This window comes from Salvelinus fontinalis, chromosome 14 (genome assembly GCF_029448725.1).
Source record: "Salvelinus fontinalis isolate EN_2023a chromosome 14, ASM2944872v1, whole genome shotgun sequence".
NCBI lineage: Eukaryota > Metazoa > Chordata > Actinopteri > Salmoniformes > Salmonidae > Salvelinus > Salvelinus fontinalis.
The window spans coordinates 8,207,287-8,227,381 of NC_074678.1; the positions used below are offsets into that span (position 1 = coordinate 8,207,287).

Here is a 20,095-nt window from a genome sequence, read left to right on the forward strand (position 1 = left end):
CAGTGATGTTTGTGTTGGTTTTGCTCCAAACATAACCCTTTGTATTCAGGATATAAAGTACATTTCTTTGCCACATTTTTTTGCAGTTTTACTTTACTGCCTTGTTTGTAAATAGGAGGCGTGTTTTGGAATATTTATTATTCTGTAAAGGTTTCCTTCTTTTCACTCTGATTTAAGGTTAGTATTGTGGAGTAGCTACAATGTTGTTGATCCATACTCAGTTTTCTCTTATCACAGCCATTAACTTCTTCTGGCTGCAAGCCCGACGTCGGTACACTTATGACAACAGCCAGCTCAAGTGCAGGGCGCGAAATTCAAAATATATATTTTTTAAATATTAACTTTCACACATTAACAAGTCCAATACAGCAAATGAAAGGTACACATCTTGTGAATCCAGCCAACATGTCCGATTTTTAAAATGTTTTACAGCGAAAACAGCACGTATATTTATGTTAGCTCACCACCAAATACAAAAAAGGGACAGACATTTTTCACAGCACAGGTAGCATGCACAAAGCCAACCTAACTAACCAAGAACCAACCAAACTAACCAACAAACAACTTCATCAGATGACAGTCTTATGACATGTTATACAATAAATCTATGTTTTGTTCGAAAAATGTGCATATTTCAGGTATAAATCATAGTTTACATTGCAGCTACAATCAGAAATTGCACCGAAAGCAGCCATAATAATTACAGACACCAACGTCAAATAGCTAATTACTCATCATAAAACATTTCTGAAAAATACATAGTGTACAGCAAATGAAAGACAGGCATCTTGTGATTCCAGCCAATATTTCCGATTTATTAAGTGTTTTACAGCGAAAACACAATATAGCGTAATATTAGCTTACCACAATAGCCAGAAAGACAAGCCATTTCCCAGTAGCAAAAGTTAGCGATCGTAACAAGCCAGTAAAAGATATATATTTTTTGACTAACCTTGATATTCTTCATCAGATGACAGTCCTATAACATCAGGTTATACAGACACTTATGTTTTGTTCGAAAATGTGCATATTTAGAGCTGAAATCAGTGGTTACACATTGTGCTAACTTAGCTACTTTTTCCACAACGTCTAAACAGCAATGATATTTTTCTGACACTTTTTCTGACACACATATTCTGACCAAATAGCTATTCATAAACATAACTAAAAAATACATGTTGTATAGGAAATGATAGATCCATTAGTTCTTAATGAAATCGCAGTGTTAGAATTCTAAAAAATAACTTCATTACGACATCCAGCTTCGGTATAGCTAGAGTACCCCAAAGTTGGGCGCCGGCAACTAGTTCACATGCACGACAGATATATGAAATAGCATCATAAAATGTTTCTTACTTTTGTTGATCTTCCATCAGAATGTTGGACAAGGTGTCCTTTGTCCAGAACAGTCGTTGTTTGGATTTAGAACGTCCATTTTCCCTCTTGAATTAGCAAAGCACACTTGCCAAGTGGCGCGAATCTCTCCATGTCAACAAACTGAAGAGAACGGAACACGGCAAAACTCCCGAAAAAATTTCAATAATCTGATGAAACTATATTGAAAAAACATACTTTACGATGATATGGTCACATGTATCAAATAAAATCAAAGCCGGAGATATTAGTCTTCTATAACGGCAGCTAAAAAGAAGGCAAATCCAAGTCCCCCTTCGCGCTCTCCAGAAAACAAGAAATGGGGGAAACGTCATACAAAGAGCTTGTATTCCACTTCAGACCAAGATAAACACTAAATTTACATTTCTTCTCTCACCGCCTCTTGACATCCAGGGGAAGGTCTACGAAGTGCACGTATACTAATACGTATCATGTCCATTTATAGGCAGGAAGTAGAACAGAGCCTCGATTTCAGACTTTCCATTTCCTGGTCAGGAAGTTTGTGCCAAATGAGTTCTGTTTGACTCACAGATATAATTCAAACGGTTTTAGAAACTAGAGAGTGTTTTCTATCCAATAGTAATAATAATATGCATATTGTACGAGCAAGAATTGAGTACGAGGCCGTTTGAAATGGGCACCTTTTATCTGGCTACTCAATACTGTCCCTGCAGCCCAAACAGGTTTTAAACTCTGTAACTGATTTTAAAGTCAGGAAGAACGTATCTTTTGTAGTGACTGGGTGTATTGATACACCATCCAAAGTGGAATTAATAACTTCACCATGCTCAAAGGGATATAACTTTTCTGCTTTATTTTTAAAAACGTATTTACCCATCTACCAATAGGTGCCCTTCTTTGCAAGGCATTGGAAAACCTCCCTGATCTGTGTGGTTGATTTTGAGGGACCTTACAGATAATTGTATGTGTATTACATTTGACCAGGGCTGGCACCCTATTCCCTACATAGTGCACTACATTTGAGGGAATAGGGTGCCAGCCCTGGTCAAAGGTAGTGCACTATATAGGGAATAGGGTGCCAGCCCTGGTCAGAGGCAGTGCACTATATAGGGAATAGGGTGCCAGCCCTGGTCAGAGGCAGTGCACTATATAGGGAATAGGGTGCCAGCCCTGGTCAGAGGCAGTGCACTATATAGGGAATAGGGTGCCAGCCCTGGTCAGAGGCAGTGCACTATATAGGGAATAGGGTGCCAGCCCTGGTCAGAGGCAGTGCACTATATAGGGAATAGGGTGCCAGCCCTGGTCAGAGGCAGTGCACTATATAGGGAATAGGGTGCCAGCCCTGGTCAGAGGCAGTGCACTATATAGGGAATAGGGTTCCATTTTGTACACATACTAAGCAGCAAAATGGCTCCAGTCTATGGGCCAAGCCGCTACAAATCCAGCTGGGCAGATAGAAACAAACATATTGTTTAGTAGGGGATGGAGGGAGGGAGGGAGGGAGGGAGGGGAGGGGGGGGGGGGGAGGGAGGGGAGGGGGGGGATCTGACCTGTTGGACAACATTGTTGGGGCGAGAGAGAGAGCAGAGCTCCTGATCTGTGGCGCAGTGGCCTGGCTCCTTGTTAATCATTAGCCTGGTGACTGGCTGAGCTGCCTAACACATTCCAGGGCCCAGATGAACCGCTGTGGCCCAGCACAGAGCGGAGCGGATAGCACCACTACATTGGACTGGAAACAGTCCACAGTCCACTCCCTCTGTTATAGACCTGTCTAACTGTTATAGACCTGTCTACCTCCCTCTGTTATAGACCTGTCTACCTCCCTCTGTTATAGACCTGTCTACCTCCCTCTGTTATAGACCTGTCTAACTATTATAGACCTGTCTAACTCCCTCTGTTATAGACCTGTCTAACTCCCTCTGTTATAGACCTGTCTAACTCCCTCTGTTATAGACCTGTCTAACTGTTATAGACCTGTCTAACTATTATAGACCTGTCTAACTCCCTCTGTTATAGACCTGTCTAACTGTTATAGACCTGTCTAACTGTTATAGACCTGTCTAACTGTTATAGACCTGTCTACCTCCCTCTGTTATAGACCTGTCTAACTCCCTCTGTTATAGACCTGTCTAACTATTATAGACCTGTCTAACTCCCTCTGTTATAGACCTGTCTAACTGTTATAGACTGTGTCTAACTCCCTCTGTTATAGACCTGTCTAACTCCCTCTGTTATAGACCTGTCTAACTATTATAGACATGTCTAACTTCCTCTGTTATAGACCTGTCTAACTGTTATAGACCTGTCTAACTCCCTCTGTTATAGACCTGTCTAACTCCCTCTGTTATAGACCTGTCTAACTGTTATAGACCTGTCTAACTATTATAGACCTGTCTAACTCCCTCTGTTATAGACCTGTCTAACTGTTATAGACCTGTCTAACTGTTATAGACCTGTCTAACTGTTATAGACCTGTCTAACTCCCTCTGTTATAGACCTGTCTAACTATTATAGACCTGTCTAACTCCCTCTGTTATAGACCTGTCTAACTGTTATAGACCTGTCTAACTGTTATAGACCTGTCTAACTCCCTCTGTTATAGACCTGTCTAACTATTATAGACCTGTCTAACTCCCTCTGCTATAGACCTGTCTAACTGTTATAGACCTGTCTACCTCCCTCTGTTATAGACCTGTCTAACTCCCTCTGTTATAGACCTGTCTAACTATTATAGACCTGTCTAACTCCCTCTGTTATAGACCTGTCTAACTATTATAGACTGTGTCTAACTCCCTCCGTTATAGACCTGTCTAACTCCCTCTGTTATAGACCTGTCTAACTGTTATAGACCTGTCTACCTCCCTCTGTTATAGACCTGTCTAACTCCCTCTGTTATAGACCTGTCTAACTCCCTCTGTTATAGACCTGTCTAACTATTATAGACCTGTCTAACTCCCTCTGTTATAGACCTGTCTAACTCCCTCTGTTATAGACCTGTCTAACTATTATAGACCTGTCTAACTCCCTCTGTTATAGACCTGTCTAACTATTATAGACCTGTCTAACTCCCTCTGTTATAGACCTGTCTAACTGTTATAGACCTGTCTAACTCCCTCTGTTATAGACCTGTCTAACTATTATAGACTGTGTCTAACTCCCTCTGTTATAGACCTGTCTAACTCCCTCTGTTATAGACCTGTCTAACTGTTATAGACCTGTCTAACTCCCTCTGTTATAGACCTGTCTAACTCCCTCTGTTATAGACCTGTCTAACTCCCTCTGTTATAGACCTGTCTAACTCCCTCTGTTATAGACCTGTCTAACTGTTATAGACCTGTCTAACTCCCTCTGTTATAGACCTGTCTAACTCCCTCTGTTATAGACCTGTCTAACTATTATAGACCTGTCTAACTCCCTCTGTTATAGACCTGTCTACCTCCCTCTGTTATAGACCTGTCTAACTCCCTCTGTTATAGACCTGTCTAACTCCCTCTGTTATAGACCTGTCTAACTATTATAGACCTGTCTAACTCCCTCTGTTATAGACCTGTCTAACTCCCTCTGTTATAGACCTGTCTAACTCCCTCTGTTATAGACCTGTCTAACTCCCTCTGTTATAGACCTGTCTAACTCCCTCTGTTATAGACCTGTCTAACTGTTATAGACCTGTCTAACTATTATAGACCTGTCTAACTCCCTCTGTTATAGACCTGTCTAACTCCCTCTGTTATAGACCTGTCTAACTCCCTCTGTTATAGACCTGTCTAACTCCCTCTGTTATAGACCTGTCTAACTCCCTCTGTTATAGACCTGTCCAACTCCTATCTATCTATCAATGTAATACGTTAGCTACATTAAATATAAACTAGAATTTGAGAATCCTTTTTCATAGTTAATTCTATGTTAATTTTCCCTTTCAACAGGTCCAATATTTCTTCCAGATTTAGGATGGATAAACTCTTCTTTTTTTTTACTCCACAAATACAAATATGCACATTCCATTTCTACGAGTATGTATTTAAATAAGAGACAAATCATTTAAATAAGAGACATTTGACTGCAGGATACATTTCTCAATTTATTTGTCTTTAAGGTCTTACCCAGATTTAATTGAATGACAGGAGCAGACGGACTACTGACAAAGGTCCGGATGATAAACACGAATCACTTTTACACCAACAAAACATCCTATTACACAGGGTACTGCATTGCTTCTGATATTCTAACTTTTTGACCAGCGACTTTGGTACCGGATTCATACATTTAGACTTTTTCCTGCTAAAAAAAAAAAAAAAAAAAAAAAAAATGTACAACTGCATAAATATATAATTCTTCCACCGTGAAAATGACTAAAACATTTGTTAGAAAGTTACACCACGTCATGTGATGTCTCCAGCAACAACAAAATGGTTTTGTTTTTAAAAGCACTGAGTTGCTGTCAGTGTCTCCATGAAGGAGGAAGGAAGCTAGTCTCCCCTGCCTGCTGCTGGACACACAGAACACAGCTAGTTGTAGACTACAGAGAGAAGAAGAGGAGGAGAAGCATCAAACAGAGAGAAGAAGAGGAGAAGCATCAAACAGAGAGAAGAAGAGGAGGAGGTGGAAGGAGAAGCATCAAACAGAAAGAAGAAGAGGAGGAGAAGCATCAAACAGAGAGAAGAAGAGGAGGAGGTGGAAGGAGAAGCATCAAACAGAAAGAAGAAGAGGAGGAGAAGCATCAAACAGAGAGAAGAGGAAGTGGAAGGAGAAGCATCAAACAGAGAGAAGAAGAGGAGGAGGTGGAAGGAGAAGCATCAAACAGAGAGAAGAAGAGAAGCATCAAACAAAAATGATTCTCCCAATAAACTGAAAAATAAATGAAGGTAAAGCATTCCAGGGTGTGCAGCTATTTACTGACAGACCTAGAGAGAGATCACACAGACCTAGAGAGATCACACAGACATAGAGAGAGATCACACAGACCTATAGAGATCACATAGACCTAGAGAGAGATCACATAGACCTAGAAAGAGATCACACAGACCTAGAGAGAGATCACACAGACCCAGAGAGAGATCACATAGACCTAGAGAGAGATCACACAGACCTAGAGAGAGATCACACAGACCTAGAGAGATCACACAGACCTAGAGAGAGATCACACAGACCTAGAGAGATCACACAGACATAGAGAGAGATCACACAGACCTAGAGAGATAACACACAGACCTAGAGAGAGATCACACAGACCTAGAGAGAGATCACACCGACCTAGAGAGAGATCACACAGACCTAGAGAGATCACATAGACCTAGAGAGATCACACAGACCTAGAGAGATCACACAGACCTAGAGAGAGATCACACAGACCTAGAGAGACCACACAGACTTAGAGAGAGAGATCACACAGACCTAGAGAGAGATCACACAGACCTAGAGAGAGATCACATAGACCTAGAGAGATCACACAGACCTAGAGAGAGATCACACAGACATAGAGAGAGCACACAGACCTAGAGAGATCACACAGACTTAGAGAGAGATCACACAGACCTAGAGAGAGATCACATAGACCTAGAGATAGATCACACAGACCTAGAGAGATCACACAGACCTAGAGAGATCACACAGACCTAGAGAGATCACACAGACCTAGAGAGAGATCACACAGACCTAGAGAGAGATCAGACAGACCAAGAGAGAGATCACATACACCTAGAGAGATCACACAGACCTAGAGAGATCACACAGACCTAGAGAGAGATCACACAGACCTAGAGAGAGATCACACAGACCTAGAAAGAGATCACACAGACCTAGAGAGATCACACAGACCTAGAGAGATCACACAGACCTAGAGAGAGATCTCACAGACCTAGAGAGAGATCACACAGACCTAGAGAGATCACACAGACCTAGAGAGATCACACAGACCTAGAGAGATCACACAGACCTAGAGAGAGATCACACAGACCTAGAGAGAGATCACACAGACCTAGAGAGATCACACAGACCTAGAGAGATCACACAGACCTAGAGAGAGATCTCACAGACCTAGAGAGAGATCACACAGACCTAGAGAGATCACACAGGCCTAGAGAGATCAAACAGACCTAGAGCGATCACACAGACCTAGAGAGAGATCACACAGACCTAGAGAGAGATAAGTCACACACAGACCTAGAGAGAGATCACACAGACCTAGAGAGAGATAAGTCACACACAGACCTAGAGAGAGATAAGTCACACACAGACCTAGAGAGAGATAAGTCACACACAGACCTAGAGAGAGATACGTCACACACAGACCTAGAGAGAGATAAGTCACACACAGACCTAGAGAGAGATAAGTCACACACAGACCTAGAGAGAGATAAGTCACACACAGACCTAGAGAGAGATAAGTCACACACATACCTAGAGAGAGATAAGTCACACACAGACCTAGAGAGAGATAAGTCACACACATACCTAGAGAGAGATAAGTCACACACAGACCTAGAGAGAGATAAGTCACACACAGACCTAGAGAGAGATAAGTCACACACAGACCTAGAGAGAGATACGTCACACACAGACCTAGAGAGAGATAAGTCACACACAGACCTAGAGAGAGATAAGTCACACACAGACCTAGAGAGAGATAAGTCACACACAGACCTAGAGAGAGATAAGTCACACACATACCTAGAGAGAGATCACTCAGACCTAGAGAGATCAGAGCGTACCATGCCAGTAATTTAATTTAGTAAAGAGTACATTAACACACATCCACACACTCACATTTAATAAACTAACACACTTAACACATAAACACAAACACTAAGACACACACACCTTGGACCACTAAAGCTTACTGACAATAGACAAGAGAAATTACAACATGGCTTGGAAAGGACCACTGTATGCCACTACTGTACTGGACACTCCAAAAATATATAGAAAGCACATTAGGCAGACTACTTAGCGGACAGACAGAAACACTGCTCGCTACATATCAGTAGTGGAATTGTTATTTACAGTAAAAGATGAATGTCCCATGGCTCAAGGACTTCTCATTTACAGTAGAATAAATATGTTGCTATTGTTACTCTTCCTGTAATTTACATTCCAACTATAGACATTATGCAGGAAGCCGGTTTAATGTACATTCTAACCCTAGACATTATGCAGGAAGCCGGTGAAATGTACATTCTAACCCTAGACATTATGCAGGAAGCCGGTGAAATGTACATTCTAACCCTGGACATTATGCAGGAAGCCGGTGAAATGTACATTCTAACCCTAGACATTATGCAGGAAGCCGGTGAAATGTACATTCTAACCCTAGACATTATGCAGGAAGCCGGTGAAATGTACATTCTAACCCTGGACATTATGCAGGAAGCCGGTGAAATGTACATTCTAACCCTAGACATTATGCAGGAAGCCGGTGTAATGTACATTCTAACCCTAGACATTATGCAGGAAGCCGGTGTAATGTACATTCTAACCCTAGACATTATGCAGGAAGCCGGTGAAATGTACATTCTAACCCTAGACATTATGCAGGAAGCCGGTGTAATGTACATTCTAACCCTAGACATTATGCAGGAAGCCGGTGTAATGTACATTCTAACCCTAGACATTATGCAGGAAGCCGGTGTAATGTACATTCTAACCCTAGACATTATGCAGGAAGCCGGTGAAATGTACATTCTAACCCTAGACATTATGCAGGAAGCCGGTGTAATGTACATTCTAACCCTAGACATTATGCAGGAAGCCGGTGAAATGTACATTCTAACCCTAGACATTATGCAGGAAGCCAGTTTAAAGCACACAGATTAACAGTAGGTCCCGTATATTTTGAAAGTTTGTTCCAAGACTAGTCGTGTTTTAATTTAACTATTTTTCTTTATTTCTCTAAATCAACTTGTTTTGAAATAGGGGCAGAGAAAAGTGCTATTTTCATAGCTGAGGTCATGAATTGGCGATAGTGAACTTAACGTCAAAGCGTCCTTGGTAGCGATCTTTCTCGCTGTAGTCAATGTTCGCTCCGTACACTTTGCACTCAAGACGCAGCTCCTCGTTGAAGGTGAGGTTGGTAAACTGAATGGCCACCAGAGGTTGCAGGTACTGGGGATGCAGCAGCTTGCCATAGTAGGGGTAGTACTGGAGGGGGAACCCCATGCCCATGCCGTAGTACTTGATCTCACCAATCTTGCTAGCATCCTCCTCTCTCTGTAGAGAATGACAGGATGGCATCACAGTTAGTGGGCTTTTCCGAAGGTAAAAACCACATACAGAGACCGAGCATAGCATTTCTCCCTGACAGCTTGACGACAGCTTCATGGTACGGCTGCATCAGAAATGGAACCCTATATAGTGCACTACTTTTCACCAGAGCCCTATTGACCCTGGTCAAAAGTAGTGCACTATATAGGGACTAGGGTGCAATTTTGGATGCAGATATTACTTTATATGTTCATGATGTGCTTCACGGTGCCATGTGTGGCGTACCTTGTTCTGACAGTGGATGGGCATGACGTTGGCCTGGACTCTGATGTGGCCGGCTTCAGGGACGGAGGCGTTGTTGGTTGGAGGCTGAAACAAAACCCAGACCAATCAGCATTATCACCTTAACCCAGACAGACCAATCAGCATTATCACCTTAACCTAACCCAGACAGCCCAGCAGCATTATCACCTTGACCTAACCCAGACAGCCCAGCAGCATTATCACCTTAAACCTAACCCAGACAGACCAATCAGCATTACCATATTAACCTGACCCAGACAGACCAATCAGCATTATCACCTTAACCTAACCCAGACCAATAAGCATTATCAGCTTAACCTAACCCAGACAGACCAATCAGCATTACCATATTAACCTGACCCAGACAGACCAATCAGCATTATCACCTTAACCTAACCCAGACAGCCCAGCAGCATTATCACCTTAACCTAACCCAGACAGACCAATAAGCATTATCATCTTAACCCAGACAGACCATCAGCATTATCACCTTAACCTAACCCAGACAGCCCAGCAGCATTATCACCGTAACCTAACCTTGACAGCCCAGCAGCATTATCACCTTAACCTAGCCCAGACAGACCAATAAGCATTATCACCTTAACCTAACCGACAGCCCAGCAGCATTATCACCTTAACCTAACCCAGACAGCCCAGCAGCATTATCACCTTAACCTAACCCAGACAGCCCAGCAGCATTATCACCTTAACCTAACCCAGACAGACCAATAAGCATTACCATATTAACCTGACCCAGACAGACCAATCAGCATTATCACCTTACCCTAACCCAGACAGACCAATGAGCATTATCACCTTAACCTAACCCAGACAGAACCATCAGCATTATCACCTTAACCTAACCCAGACAGACCAATCAGCATTATCAACTTAACCTAACCCAGACAGACCAATCAGCATTACCATATTAACCTAACCCAGACAGACCAATCAGCATTACCATATTAACCTAACCCAGACAGATCAATCAGCAATATCATTTAACCTAACCCAGATAGACCAATCAGCATTACCATATTAACCTAACCCAGACAGACCAATCAGCATTACCATATTAAACTAACCCAGACAGACCAATCAGCATTACCATATTAACCTAACCCAGACAGACCAATCAGCATTACCATATTACCCTAACCCGGACAGACCAATAAGCATTATCACCTTAACCTAACCCAGACAGAACAATAAGCATTATCTTGTTGTTGTCATTATCACTTTTTCGTCCTGAAACATCACACACAAAACTACAGGTAGAATCCCAGAGAAACTGCTCCTTCACTTTAATATATTCCCACTACCTCTCAGGTCTGGAGGGTCGTGAATACAGGCTACCTCTCAGGTCTGGAGGGTCATGAATACAGGCTACCTCTCAGGTCTGGAGGGTCGTGAATACAGGCTACCTCTCAGGTCTGGAGGGTCGTGAATACAGGCTACCTCTCAGGTCTGGAGGGTCATGAATACAGGCTACCTCTCAGGTCTGGAGGGTCGTGAATACAGGCTACCTCTCAGGTCTGGAGGGTCGTGAATACAGGCTACCTCTCAGGTCTGGAGGGTCATGAATACAGGCTACCTCTCAGGTCTGGAGGGTTGTGAATACAGGCTACCTCTCAGGTCTGGAGGGTTGTGAATACAGGCTATGTTTCAGGTATGGAGGGTCGTGAATACAGGCTACCTCTCAGGTCTGGAGGGTCGTGAATACAGGCTACCTCTCAGGTCTGGAGGGTCGTGAATACAGGCTATGTTTCAGGTCTGGAGGGTCGTGAATACAGGCTATGTTTCAGGTCTGGAGGGTCGTGAATACAGACTATGTTTCAGGTCTGGAGGGCCGTGAATACAGGCTACCTCTCAGGTCTGGAGGGTCGTGAATACAGGCTACCTCTCAGGTCTGGAGGGTCGTGAATACAGGCTATGTTTCAGGTCTGGAGGGTCGTGAATACAGGCTATCTCTCAGGTCTGGAGGGTCGTGAATACAGGCTACCTCTCAGGTCTGGAGGGTCGTGAATACAGGCTACCTCTCAGGTCTGGAGGGTTGTGAATACAGGCTATGTTTCAGGTCTGGAGGGTCGTGAATACAGGCTATCTCTCAGGTCTGGAGGGTCGTGAATACAGGCTATGTTTCAGGTATGGAGGGTCGTGAATACAGGCTACCTCTCAGGTCTGGAGGGTCGTGAATACAGGCTATGTTTCAGGTCTGGAGGGTCGTGAATACAAGCTATGTTTCAGGTCTGGAGGGTCGTGAATACAAGCTATGTTTAAGGTCTGCAGGGTCGTGAATACAGGCTATGTTTCAGGTCTGGAGGGTCGTGAATACAGGCTATGTTTCAGGTCTGGAGGGTCGTGAATACAGGCTACCTCTCAGGTCTGGAGGGTCGTGAATACAGGCTATGTTTCAGGTCTGGAGGGTCGTGAATACAGGCTATGTTTCAGGTCTGGAGGGTCGTGAATACAGACTACCTCTCAGGTCTGGAGGGTCGTGAATACAGGCTATGTTTCAGGTCTGGAGGGTCGTAAATACAGGCTACCTCTCAGGTCTGGAGGGTCATGAATACAGGCTATGTTTCAGGTCTGGAGGGTCGTGAATACAGACTACCTCTCAGGTCTGGAGGGTCGTGAATACAGGCTATGTTTCAGGTCTGGAGGGTCGTGAATACAGGCTACCTCTCAGGTCTGGAGGGTCGTGAATACAGGCTATGTTTCAGGTCTGGAGGGTCGTGAATACAGACTACCTCTCAGGTCTGGAGGGTCGTGAATACAGGCTATGTTTCAGGTCTGGAGGGTCGTGAATACAGGCTACCTCTCAGGTCTGGAGGGTCGTGAATACAGGCTATGTTTCAGGTCTGGAGGGTCGTGAATACAGGCTACCTCTCAGGTCTGGAGGGTCGTGAATACGGGCTATGTTTCAGGTCTGGAGGGTCGTGAATACAGGCTATCTCTCAGGTCTGGAGGGTCGTGAATACAGGCTATGTTTCAGGTCTTGAGGGTCGTGAATACAGACTATGTTTCAGGTCTGGAGGGTCGTGAATACAGACTATGTTTCAGGTCTGGAGGGTCGTGAATACAGACTACCTCTCAGGTCTGGAGGGTCGTGAATACAGGCTATGTTTCAGGTCTGGAGGGTCGTAAATACAGGCTACCTCTCAGGTCTGGAGGGTCATGAATACAGGCTATGTTTCAGGTCTGGAGGGTCGTGAATACAGACTACCTCTCAGGTCTGGAGGGTCGTGAATACAGGCTATGTTTCAGGTCTGGAGGGTCGTGAATACAGGCTACCTCTCAGGTCTGGAGGGTCGTGAATACAGGCTATGTTTCAGGTCTGGAGGGTCGTGAATACAGACTACCTCTCAGGTCTGGAGGGTCGTGAATACAGGCTATGTTTCAGGTCTGGAGGGTCGTGAATACAGGCTACCTCTCAGGTCTGGAGGGTCGTGAATACAGGCTATGTTTCAGGTCTGGAGGGTCGTGAATACAGGCTACCTCTCAGGTCTGGAGGGTCGTGAATACGGGCTATGTTTCAGGTCTGGAGGGTCGTGAATACAGGCTATCTCTCAGGTCTGGAGGGTCGTGAATACAGGCTATGTTTCAGGTCTGGAGGGTCGTGAATACAGACTACCTCTCAGGTCTGGAGGGTCGTGAATACAGGCTATGTTTCAGGTCTTGAGGGTCGTGAATACAGACTATGTTTCAGGTCTGGAGGGTCGTGAATACAGACTATGTTTCAGGTCTGGAGGGTCGTGAATACAGACTATGTTTCAGGTCTGGAGGGTCGTGAATAAAGGCTATGTTTCAGGTCTGGAGGGTCGTGAATACAGGCTACCTCTCAGGTCTGGAGGGTCGTGAATACAGGCTACCTCTCAGGTCTGGAGGGTCGTGAATACAGGCTACCTCTCAGGTCTGGAGGGTCGTGAATACAGGCTATGTTTCAGGTCTGGAGGGTCGTGAATACAGGCTATGTTTCAGGTCTGGAGGGTCGTGAATACAGGCTATGTTTCAGGTCTGGAGGGTCGTGAATACAGGCTACCTCTCAGGTCTGGAGGGTCGTGAATACAGGCTACCTCTCAGGTCTGGAGGGTCGTGAATACAGACTATGTTTCAGGTCTGGAGGGTCGTGAATAAAGGCTATGTTTCAGGTCTGGAGGGTCGTGAATACAGGCTACCTCTCAGGTCTGGAGGGTCGTGAATACAGGCTACCTCTCAGGTCTGGAGGGTCGTGAATACAGGCTACCTCTCAGGTCTGGAGGGTCGTGAATACAGGCTATGTTTCAGGTCTGGAGGGTCGTGAATACAGGCTATGTTTCAGGTCTGGAGGGTCGTGAATACAGGCTATGTTTCAGGTCTGGAGGGTCGTGAATACAGGCTACCTCTCAGGTCTGGAGGGTCGTGAATACAGGCTACCTCTCAGGTCTGGAGGGTCGTGAATACAGGCTATGTTTCAGGTCTGGAGGGCCGTGAATACAGGCTATCTCTCAGGTCTGGAGGGTCGTGAATACAGACTATGTTTCAGGTCTGGAGGGTCGTGAATACAGGCTATGTTTCAGGTCTGGAGGGTTGTGAATACAGGCTACCTCTCAGGTCTGGAGGGCCGTGAATACAGACTATGTTTCAGGTCTGGAGGGTCGTGGCGAAATGTAGGTATGGGCGACATGGGCCGCCTAACTTTGTACAGTATTAATGCAATTAGTCAAATCAGTCACACTACAAAATGCTACCAAATAAACCCCAATTCATTCATAATACTGTGACTATATACAGTCAGAAGTTATATACACAGACATATTATTGCATTTTTTTCTGGTTTGTTTGAAATCGTTAAGAATAATATAAAAGCTGTCTGCACACCACCAAGGTGAATTGGTTTAGTCTTGACTCTTGGTTGACAATGTTGGGGGATGGGTAATGTAGTCTTGACTCTTGGTTGACAGTGTTGGGGGATGGGTAATGTAGTCTTGACTCTTGGTTGACAGTGTTGGGGGATGGGTAATGTAGTCTTAACTCTTGGTTGACAGTGTTGGGGGATGGGTAATGTAGTCTTGACTCCTGTTTGACAGTGTTGGGGGATGGGTAATGTAGTCTTGACTCTTGGTTGACAGTGTTGGGGGATGGGTAATGTAGTCTTGACTCTTGGTTGACAATGTTGGGGGATGGGTAATGTAGTCTTGACTCTTGGTTGACAGTGTTGGGGGATGGGTAATGTAGTCTTGACTCTTGGTTGACAGTGTTGGGGGATGGGTAATGTAGTCTTAACTCTTGGTTGACAGTGTTGGGGGATGGGTAAGGTAGTCTTGACTCCTGTTTGACAGTGTTGGGGGATGGGTAATGTAGTCTTGACTCTTGGTTGAAAGTGTTGGGGGATGGGTAATGTAGTCTTGACTCCTGTTTGACAGTGTTGGGGGATGGGTAATGTAGTCTTGACTCTTGGTTGACAGTGTTGGGGGATGGGTAATGTAGTCTTGACTCTTGGTTGACAGTGTTGGGGGATGGGTAATGTAGTCTTGACTCTTGGTTGACAGTGTTGGGGGATGGGTAATGTAGTCTTGACTCTTGGTTGACAGTGTTGGGGGATGGGTAATGTAGTCTTGACTCTTGGTTGACAGTGTTGGGGGATGGGTAATGTAGTCTTGACTCCTGTTTGACAGTGTTGGGGGATGGGTAATGTAGATGTCAGCCACACTGAACAGTTTTCAGTTGTGATTAGAATTGTGTCACTGAAGGAGGAACCTTTTATGGGGGTTTTGGAGGCAGAGGAGTCCACGGGCCAACATTTAGCATCCCTGATTCTCAAAAGATTAGGAGCTAAAAATTCCTTTTGAGGACTGCAGAGGACAGTCTTATGATAATGGGGCAAACACGAGAGGCAAAAACAAAGATGTCCAAGCCAGACTCCTGGAAATGAATCCAAGAGCTCTATTGGTGCCATGTGGAGCTCACACATTGAACCTGGTTGTGGCTGATGCTGCTAAAGGTTATGTCGATGCCACGGGTTACTTTGGCATCTTATACAAACTGTACACCTTGTTCTCAGCCTGCACACAGCGATGGGTCATCCTGGAAAAACATGTGGACATCACTTTGAAGATGTGGACTGAGACAAGGTGGGATCATACCGTTTCAGCATCTGTACAGTGGTGTGGTATGACATCTAGAGACACATCCAACATGTGAGCAAGCTGATGCAGTCTCCCAGGATGCACGTGGACGTTACAGTCAGTCTTCTCAGAAAGACAGAGAGAAGTCTCAGCAACTACAGGGCAACGGGCTTTATGACTGCACAAACGTCAGCCAAAGGATATTTGCGAGGGGATGAACGTAGAGGCCGTTCTACAACACAAAAGGCTGAGGTCCACAAAGCGGCACTTTTCATACGAATCGTTTGATGAGCCTTTTGAGTGATGATCTGAAGAAGCTGGAGGTGGACATCAACCTCAGTCCTTCAGGAAAGATGTTCCACAAGGGAACATGTGGGAGGGAAGTTTGAAGTGCTGTCTACCTTCCAAAGTCTCTCCAATGAGGAGCTGACAGAACAATGTGAGGCCCCTTAGTATGACACTGCACTATAAAGAACACTCAGACTTGGATGGCAGAGAACTTGCACAGGAACTGAAGAACGTGCCTGACTTTCCATCGAAGACCATGACCCTGCTTGAGCTGCTGACATGTATACACGTAAAGGGAGCTCTCAGAAACGTGTCCCAAATTTGTGGACTGCTCTCAGAACGTGTCCTTATCTTCCAGTGACCGTAGCTGAAGCAGAAAAGAGCTTTTCAAAAGCTGAAGCTCATCAAATCCTACCTGAGGTCCACCATGTCACAAGAACGCCTTAGTAGCCTTGCTGTCATCAGTATTAACCATGTAATTGCTGGGCAGATTTCTTATGATGGTGTAATTGATGACTATGCATCAAGGAAGGTAAGACAGGTCAGGGTTTAGATGGCAGTTGTGCAATTTAGTTTGTGTGTTTCTTGTTTGAAGACCAATAGTGTAATAATCAGGTTTTCTTCTTTATAAATGTGTTATTCTATTTGTGTATTTGTGTGATATAGGATTTGTGCAATTTAGTATTATTTGTGTATTTTCTGTTATAATAGTGTAATAATTAGATTCACTTAAATAATTTTTTTGATTTGTTTAACACATTTTTGGTTACTACATGATTCCATATGTGTTATTTCATAGTTTTTGATGTCTTCACTATTATTCTACAATGTCGAAAATAAAAATCCCTGGAATGAGAAGGTGTTGTAAACCTGTTGACCGGTAGTGTATATAGTTTTAAATGTTATGATTATTTATTTGTGTTGTTCCAAATGTCTGAATAAAAATGACAGTTAGTGCAGAATGGGCCTTTTCTTTTTTTGCCAGGGAGCCATCTTGTCTTTTTTTGCCAGGGAGCCTTCTTTTCTTTTTTTGCCAGGGAGCCATCTTGTCTTTTTTTGCCAGGGAGCCATCTTTTCTTTTTTTGCCAGGGAGCCATCTTTTCTTTTTTTGCCAGGGAGCCATCTTGTCTTTTTTGGCCAGGGAGCCATCTTGTCCTTTTTTGCCAGGGAGCCATCTTGTCTTTTTTTGCCAGGGAGCCATCTTGTCTTTTTTTGCCAGGGAGCCATCTTTAATTTTTTTGCCAGGGAGCCATCTTGTCTTTTTTGGCCAGGGAGCCATCTTTTCTTTTTTTGCCAGGGAGCCATCTTTTATTTTTTTTGCCAGGGAGCCATCTTTTCTTTTTTTGCCAGGGAGCCATCTTGTCTTTTTTTGTCAGGGAGCCATCTTGTCTTTTTTTGCCAGGGAGCCATCTTGTCTTTTTATGTCAGGGAGCCATCTTTTCTTTTTTGGCCAGGGAGCCATCTTGTCTTTTTTGGCCAGGGAGCCATCTTGTCTTTTTTGGCCAGGGAGCCATCTTGTCTTTTTTGGCCAGGGAGCCATCTTGTCTTTTTTGGCCAGGGAGCCATCTTTTCTTTTTTGGCCAGGGAGCCATCTTTTCTTTTTTTGCCAGGGAGCCATCTTCTCTTTTTTTTGCCAGGGAGCCATCTTGTCTTTTTTTGCCAGGGAGCCATCTTGTCTTTTTTGGCCAGGGAGCCATCTTGTCTTTTTTTTGCCAGGGAGCCATCTTTTCTTTTTTTGCCAGGGAGCCATCTTTTCTTTTTTTGCCAGGGAGCCATCTTTTCTTTTTTTGCCAGGGAGCCATCTTGTCTTTTTTTTGCCAGGGAGCCATCTTGTCTTTTTTGGCCAGGGAGCCATCTTGTCTTTTTTGGCCAGGGAGCCATCTTGTCTTTTTTTTGCCAGGGAGCCATCTTGTCTTTTTTTTGCCAGGGAGCCATCTTGTCTTTTTTTGCCAGGGAGCCATCTTGTCTTTTTTGGCCAGGGAGCCATCTTGTCTTTTTTTGCCAGGAGCCATCTTGTCTTTTTTGGCCAGGGAGCCATCTTGTCTTTTTTGGCCAGGGAGCCATCTTGTCTTTTTTTTGCCAGGAAGCCATCTTGTCTTTTTTGGCCAGGGAGCCATCTTGTCTTTTTTTTGCCAGGGAGCCATCTTTTCTTTTTTGGCCAGGGAGCCATCTTGTCTTTTTTTGCCAGGGAGCCATCTTGTCTTTTTTTGCCAGGGAGCCATCTTGTCTTTTTTTGCCAGGGAGCCATCTTGTCTTTTTTTGCCAGGGAGCCATCTTTAATTTTTTTTGCCAGGGAGCCATCTTGTCTTTTTTGGCCAGGGAGCCATCTTTTCTTTTTTTGCCAGGGAGCCATCTTTTATTTTTTTTGCCAGGGAGCCATCTTGTCTTTTTTTGCCAGGGAGCCATCTTGTCTTTTTTTGTCAGGGAGCCATCTTGTCTTTTTTTGCCAGGGAGCCATCTTGTCTTTTTATGTCAGGGAGCCATCTTTTCTTTTTTGCCAGGGAGCCATCTTGTCTTTTTTGGCCAGGGAGCCATCTTGTCTTTTTTTGGCCAGGGAGCCATCTTGTCTTTTTTTGCCAGGGAGCCATCTTGTCTTTTTTTGCCAGGGAGCCATCTTGTCTTTTTTTGCCAGGGAGCCATCTTGTCTTTTTTTGCCAGGGAGCCATCTTGTCTTTTTTTGCCAGGGAGCCATCTTGTCTTTTTTTGCCAGGGAGCCATCTTGTCTTTTTTTGCCAGGGAGCCATCTTGTCTTTTTTTGCCAGGGAGCCATCTTGTCTTTTTTTGCCAGGGAGCCATACAAGCTAGAACCGCCACTGCTGGGGGGTCTTGAAAACATGTTCTGGCACATAAGATAGCTTAAGATCACAGGATGGTTGGGTATACATTGCAGCAAAAAAAACTGAATTGCGTATAACACATGTTAGTTTAAGAAACCTAAAATAAATAAATACATTTTGAGAGTTAGCTAATCAATGCTATAAAACTAGATTAGATTACATACCCTTGGTCTGAAGTTGATGATCCTGTTGAGCTTGGCGATCAGGCAGGGTTTCCCATCCTTGAAGCCAAAGTTTTCGTCGTGACCTTCCAGACCAGCACAGGGTCCCAGCCAGGTCCGCTTGAACCTGCAGGCCTTCCTCGCTCCAACGTCACTCTCCAGCTCACCACGGTCAATGTACGATCCAGGTAATTCTACAAGCACAGAGAGACACCTATTAGATCAGTCACCTGAGCAGACAATATAGACCAGACACAGCATGACTAAACCCTAACAGGGTACATTAATACACCAGACAGCATGACTAACCCCTACCAGGGTACATTAATGACTAACCCCTAACAGGGTGCATTAATACACCAGACACAGCATGACTAACCCCTACCAGGGTACATTAATACACCAGACAGCATGACTAACCCCTACCAGGGTACATTAATACACCAGACACAGCATGACTAACCCCTACCAGGGTACATTACTACACCACACAGCATGACTAACCCCTACCAGGGTACATTAATACACCAGACAGCACGACTAACCCCTAACAGGGTACATTAATACACCAGACACAGCATGACTAACCCCTACCAGGGTACATTAATGACTAACCCCTACCAGGGTACATTAATACACCACACAGCATGACTAACCCCTACCAAGGTACATTAATACACCAGACAGCATGACTAACCCCTACCAGGGTACATTAATACACCACACAGCATGACTAACCCCTACCAGGGTACATTAATGACTAACCCCTAACAGGGTACATTAATGACTAACCCCTAACAGGGTACATTAATACACCACAGCATGACTAACCCCTAACAGGGTACAT

At 44.3% G+C, this 20,095-nt stretch overlaps 1 protein-coding gene across 1 annotated transcript in view; it reads right to left on the reverse strand.

The window, feature by feature from the left end:
- Positions 1–5,421: 5,421 nt before the first annotated feature.
- LOC129869454 (sodium/potassium-transporting ATPase subunit beta-233-like) overlaps positions 5,422–20,095 on the reverse strand; it is a 50,078-nt gene continuing 35,404 nt past the window's right edge. Inside the window, exons 4-6 of the mRNA XM_055943888.1 lie at positions 19,252–19,442; positions 9,838–9,921; positions 5,422–9,558 (exon numbers count right to left, since the gene is read on the reverse strand). Coding sequence (XP_055799863.1) covers positions 9,298–9,558; positions 9,838–9,921; positions 19,252–19,442 — 536 coding nt within the window. The 3' untranslated portion in view covers positions 5,422–9,297. The remainder of the gene's footprint in view (positions 9,559–9,837; positions 9,922–19,251; positions 19,443–20,095) is intronic.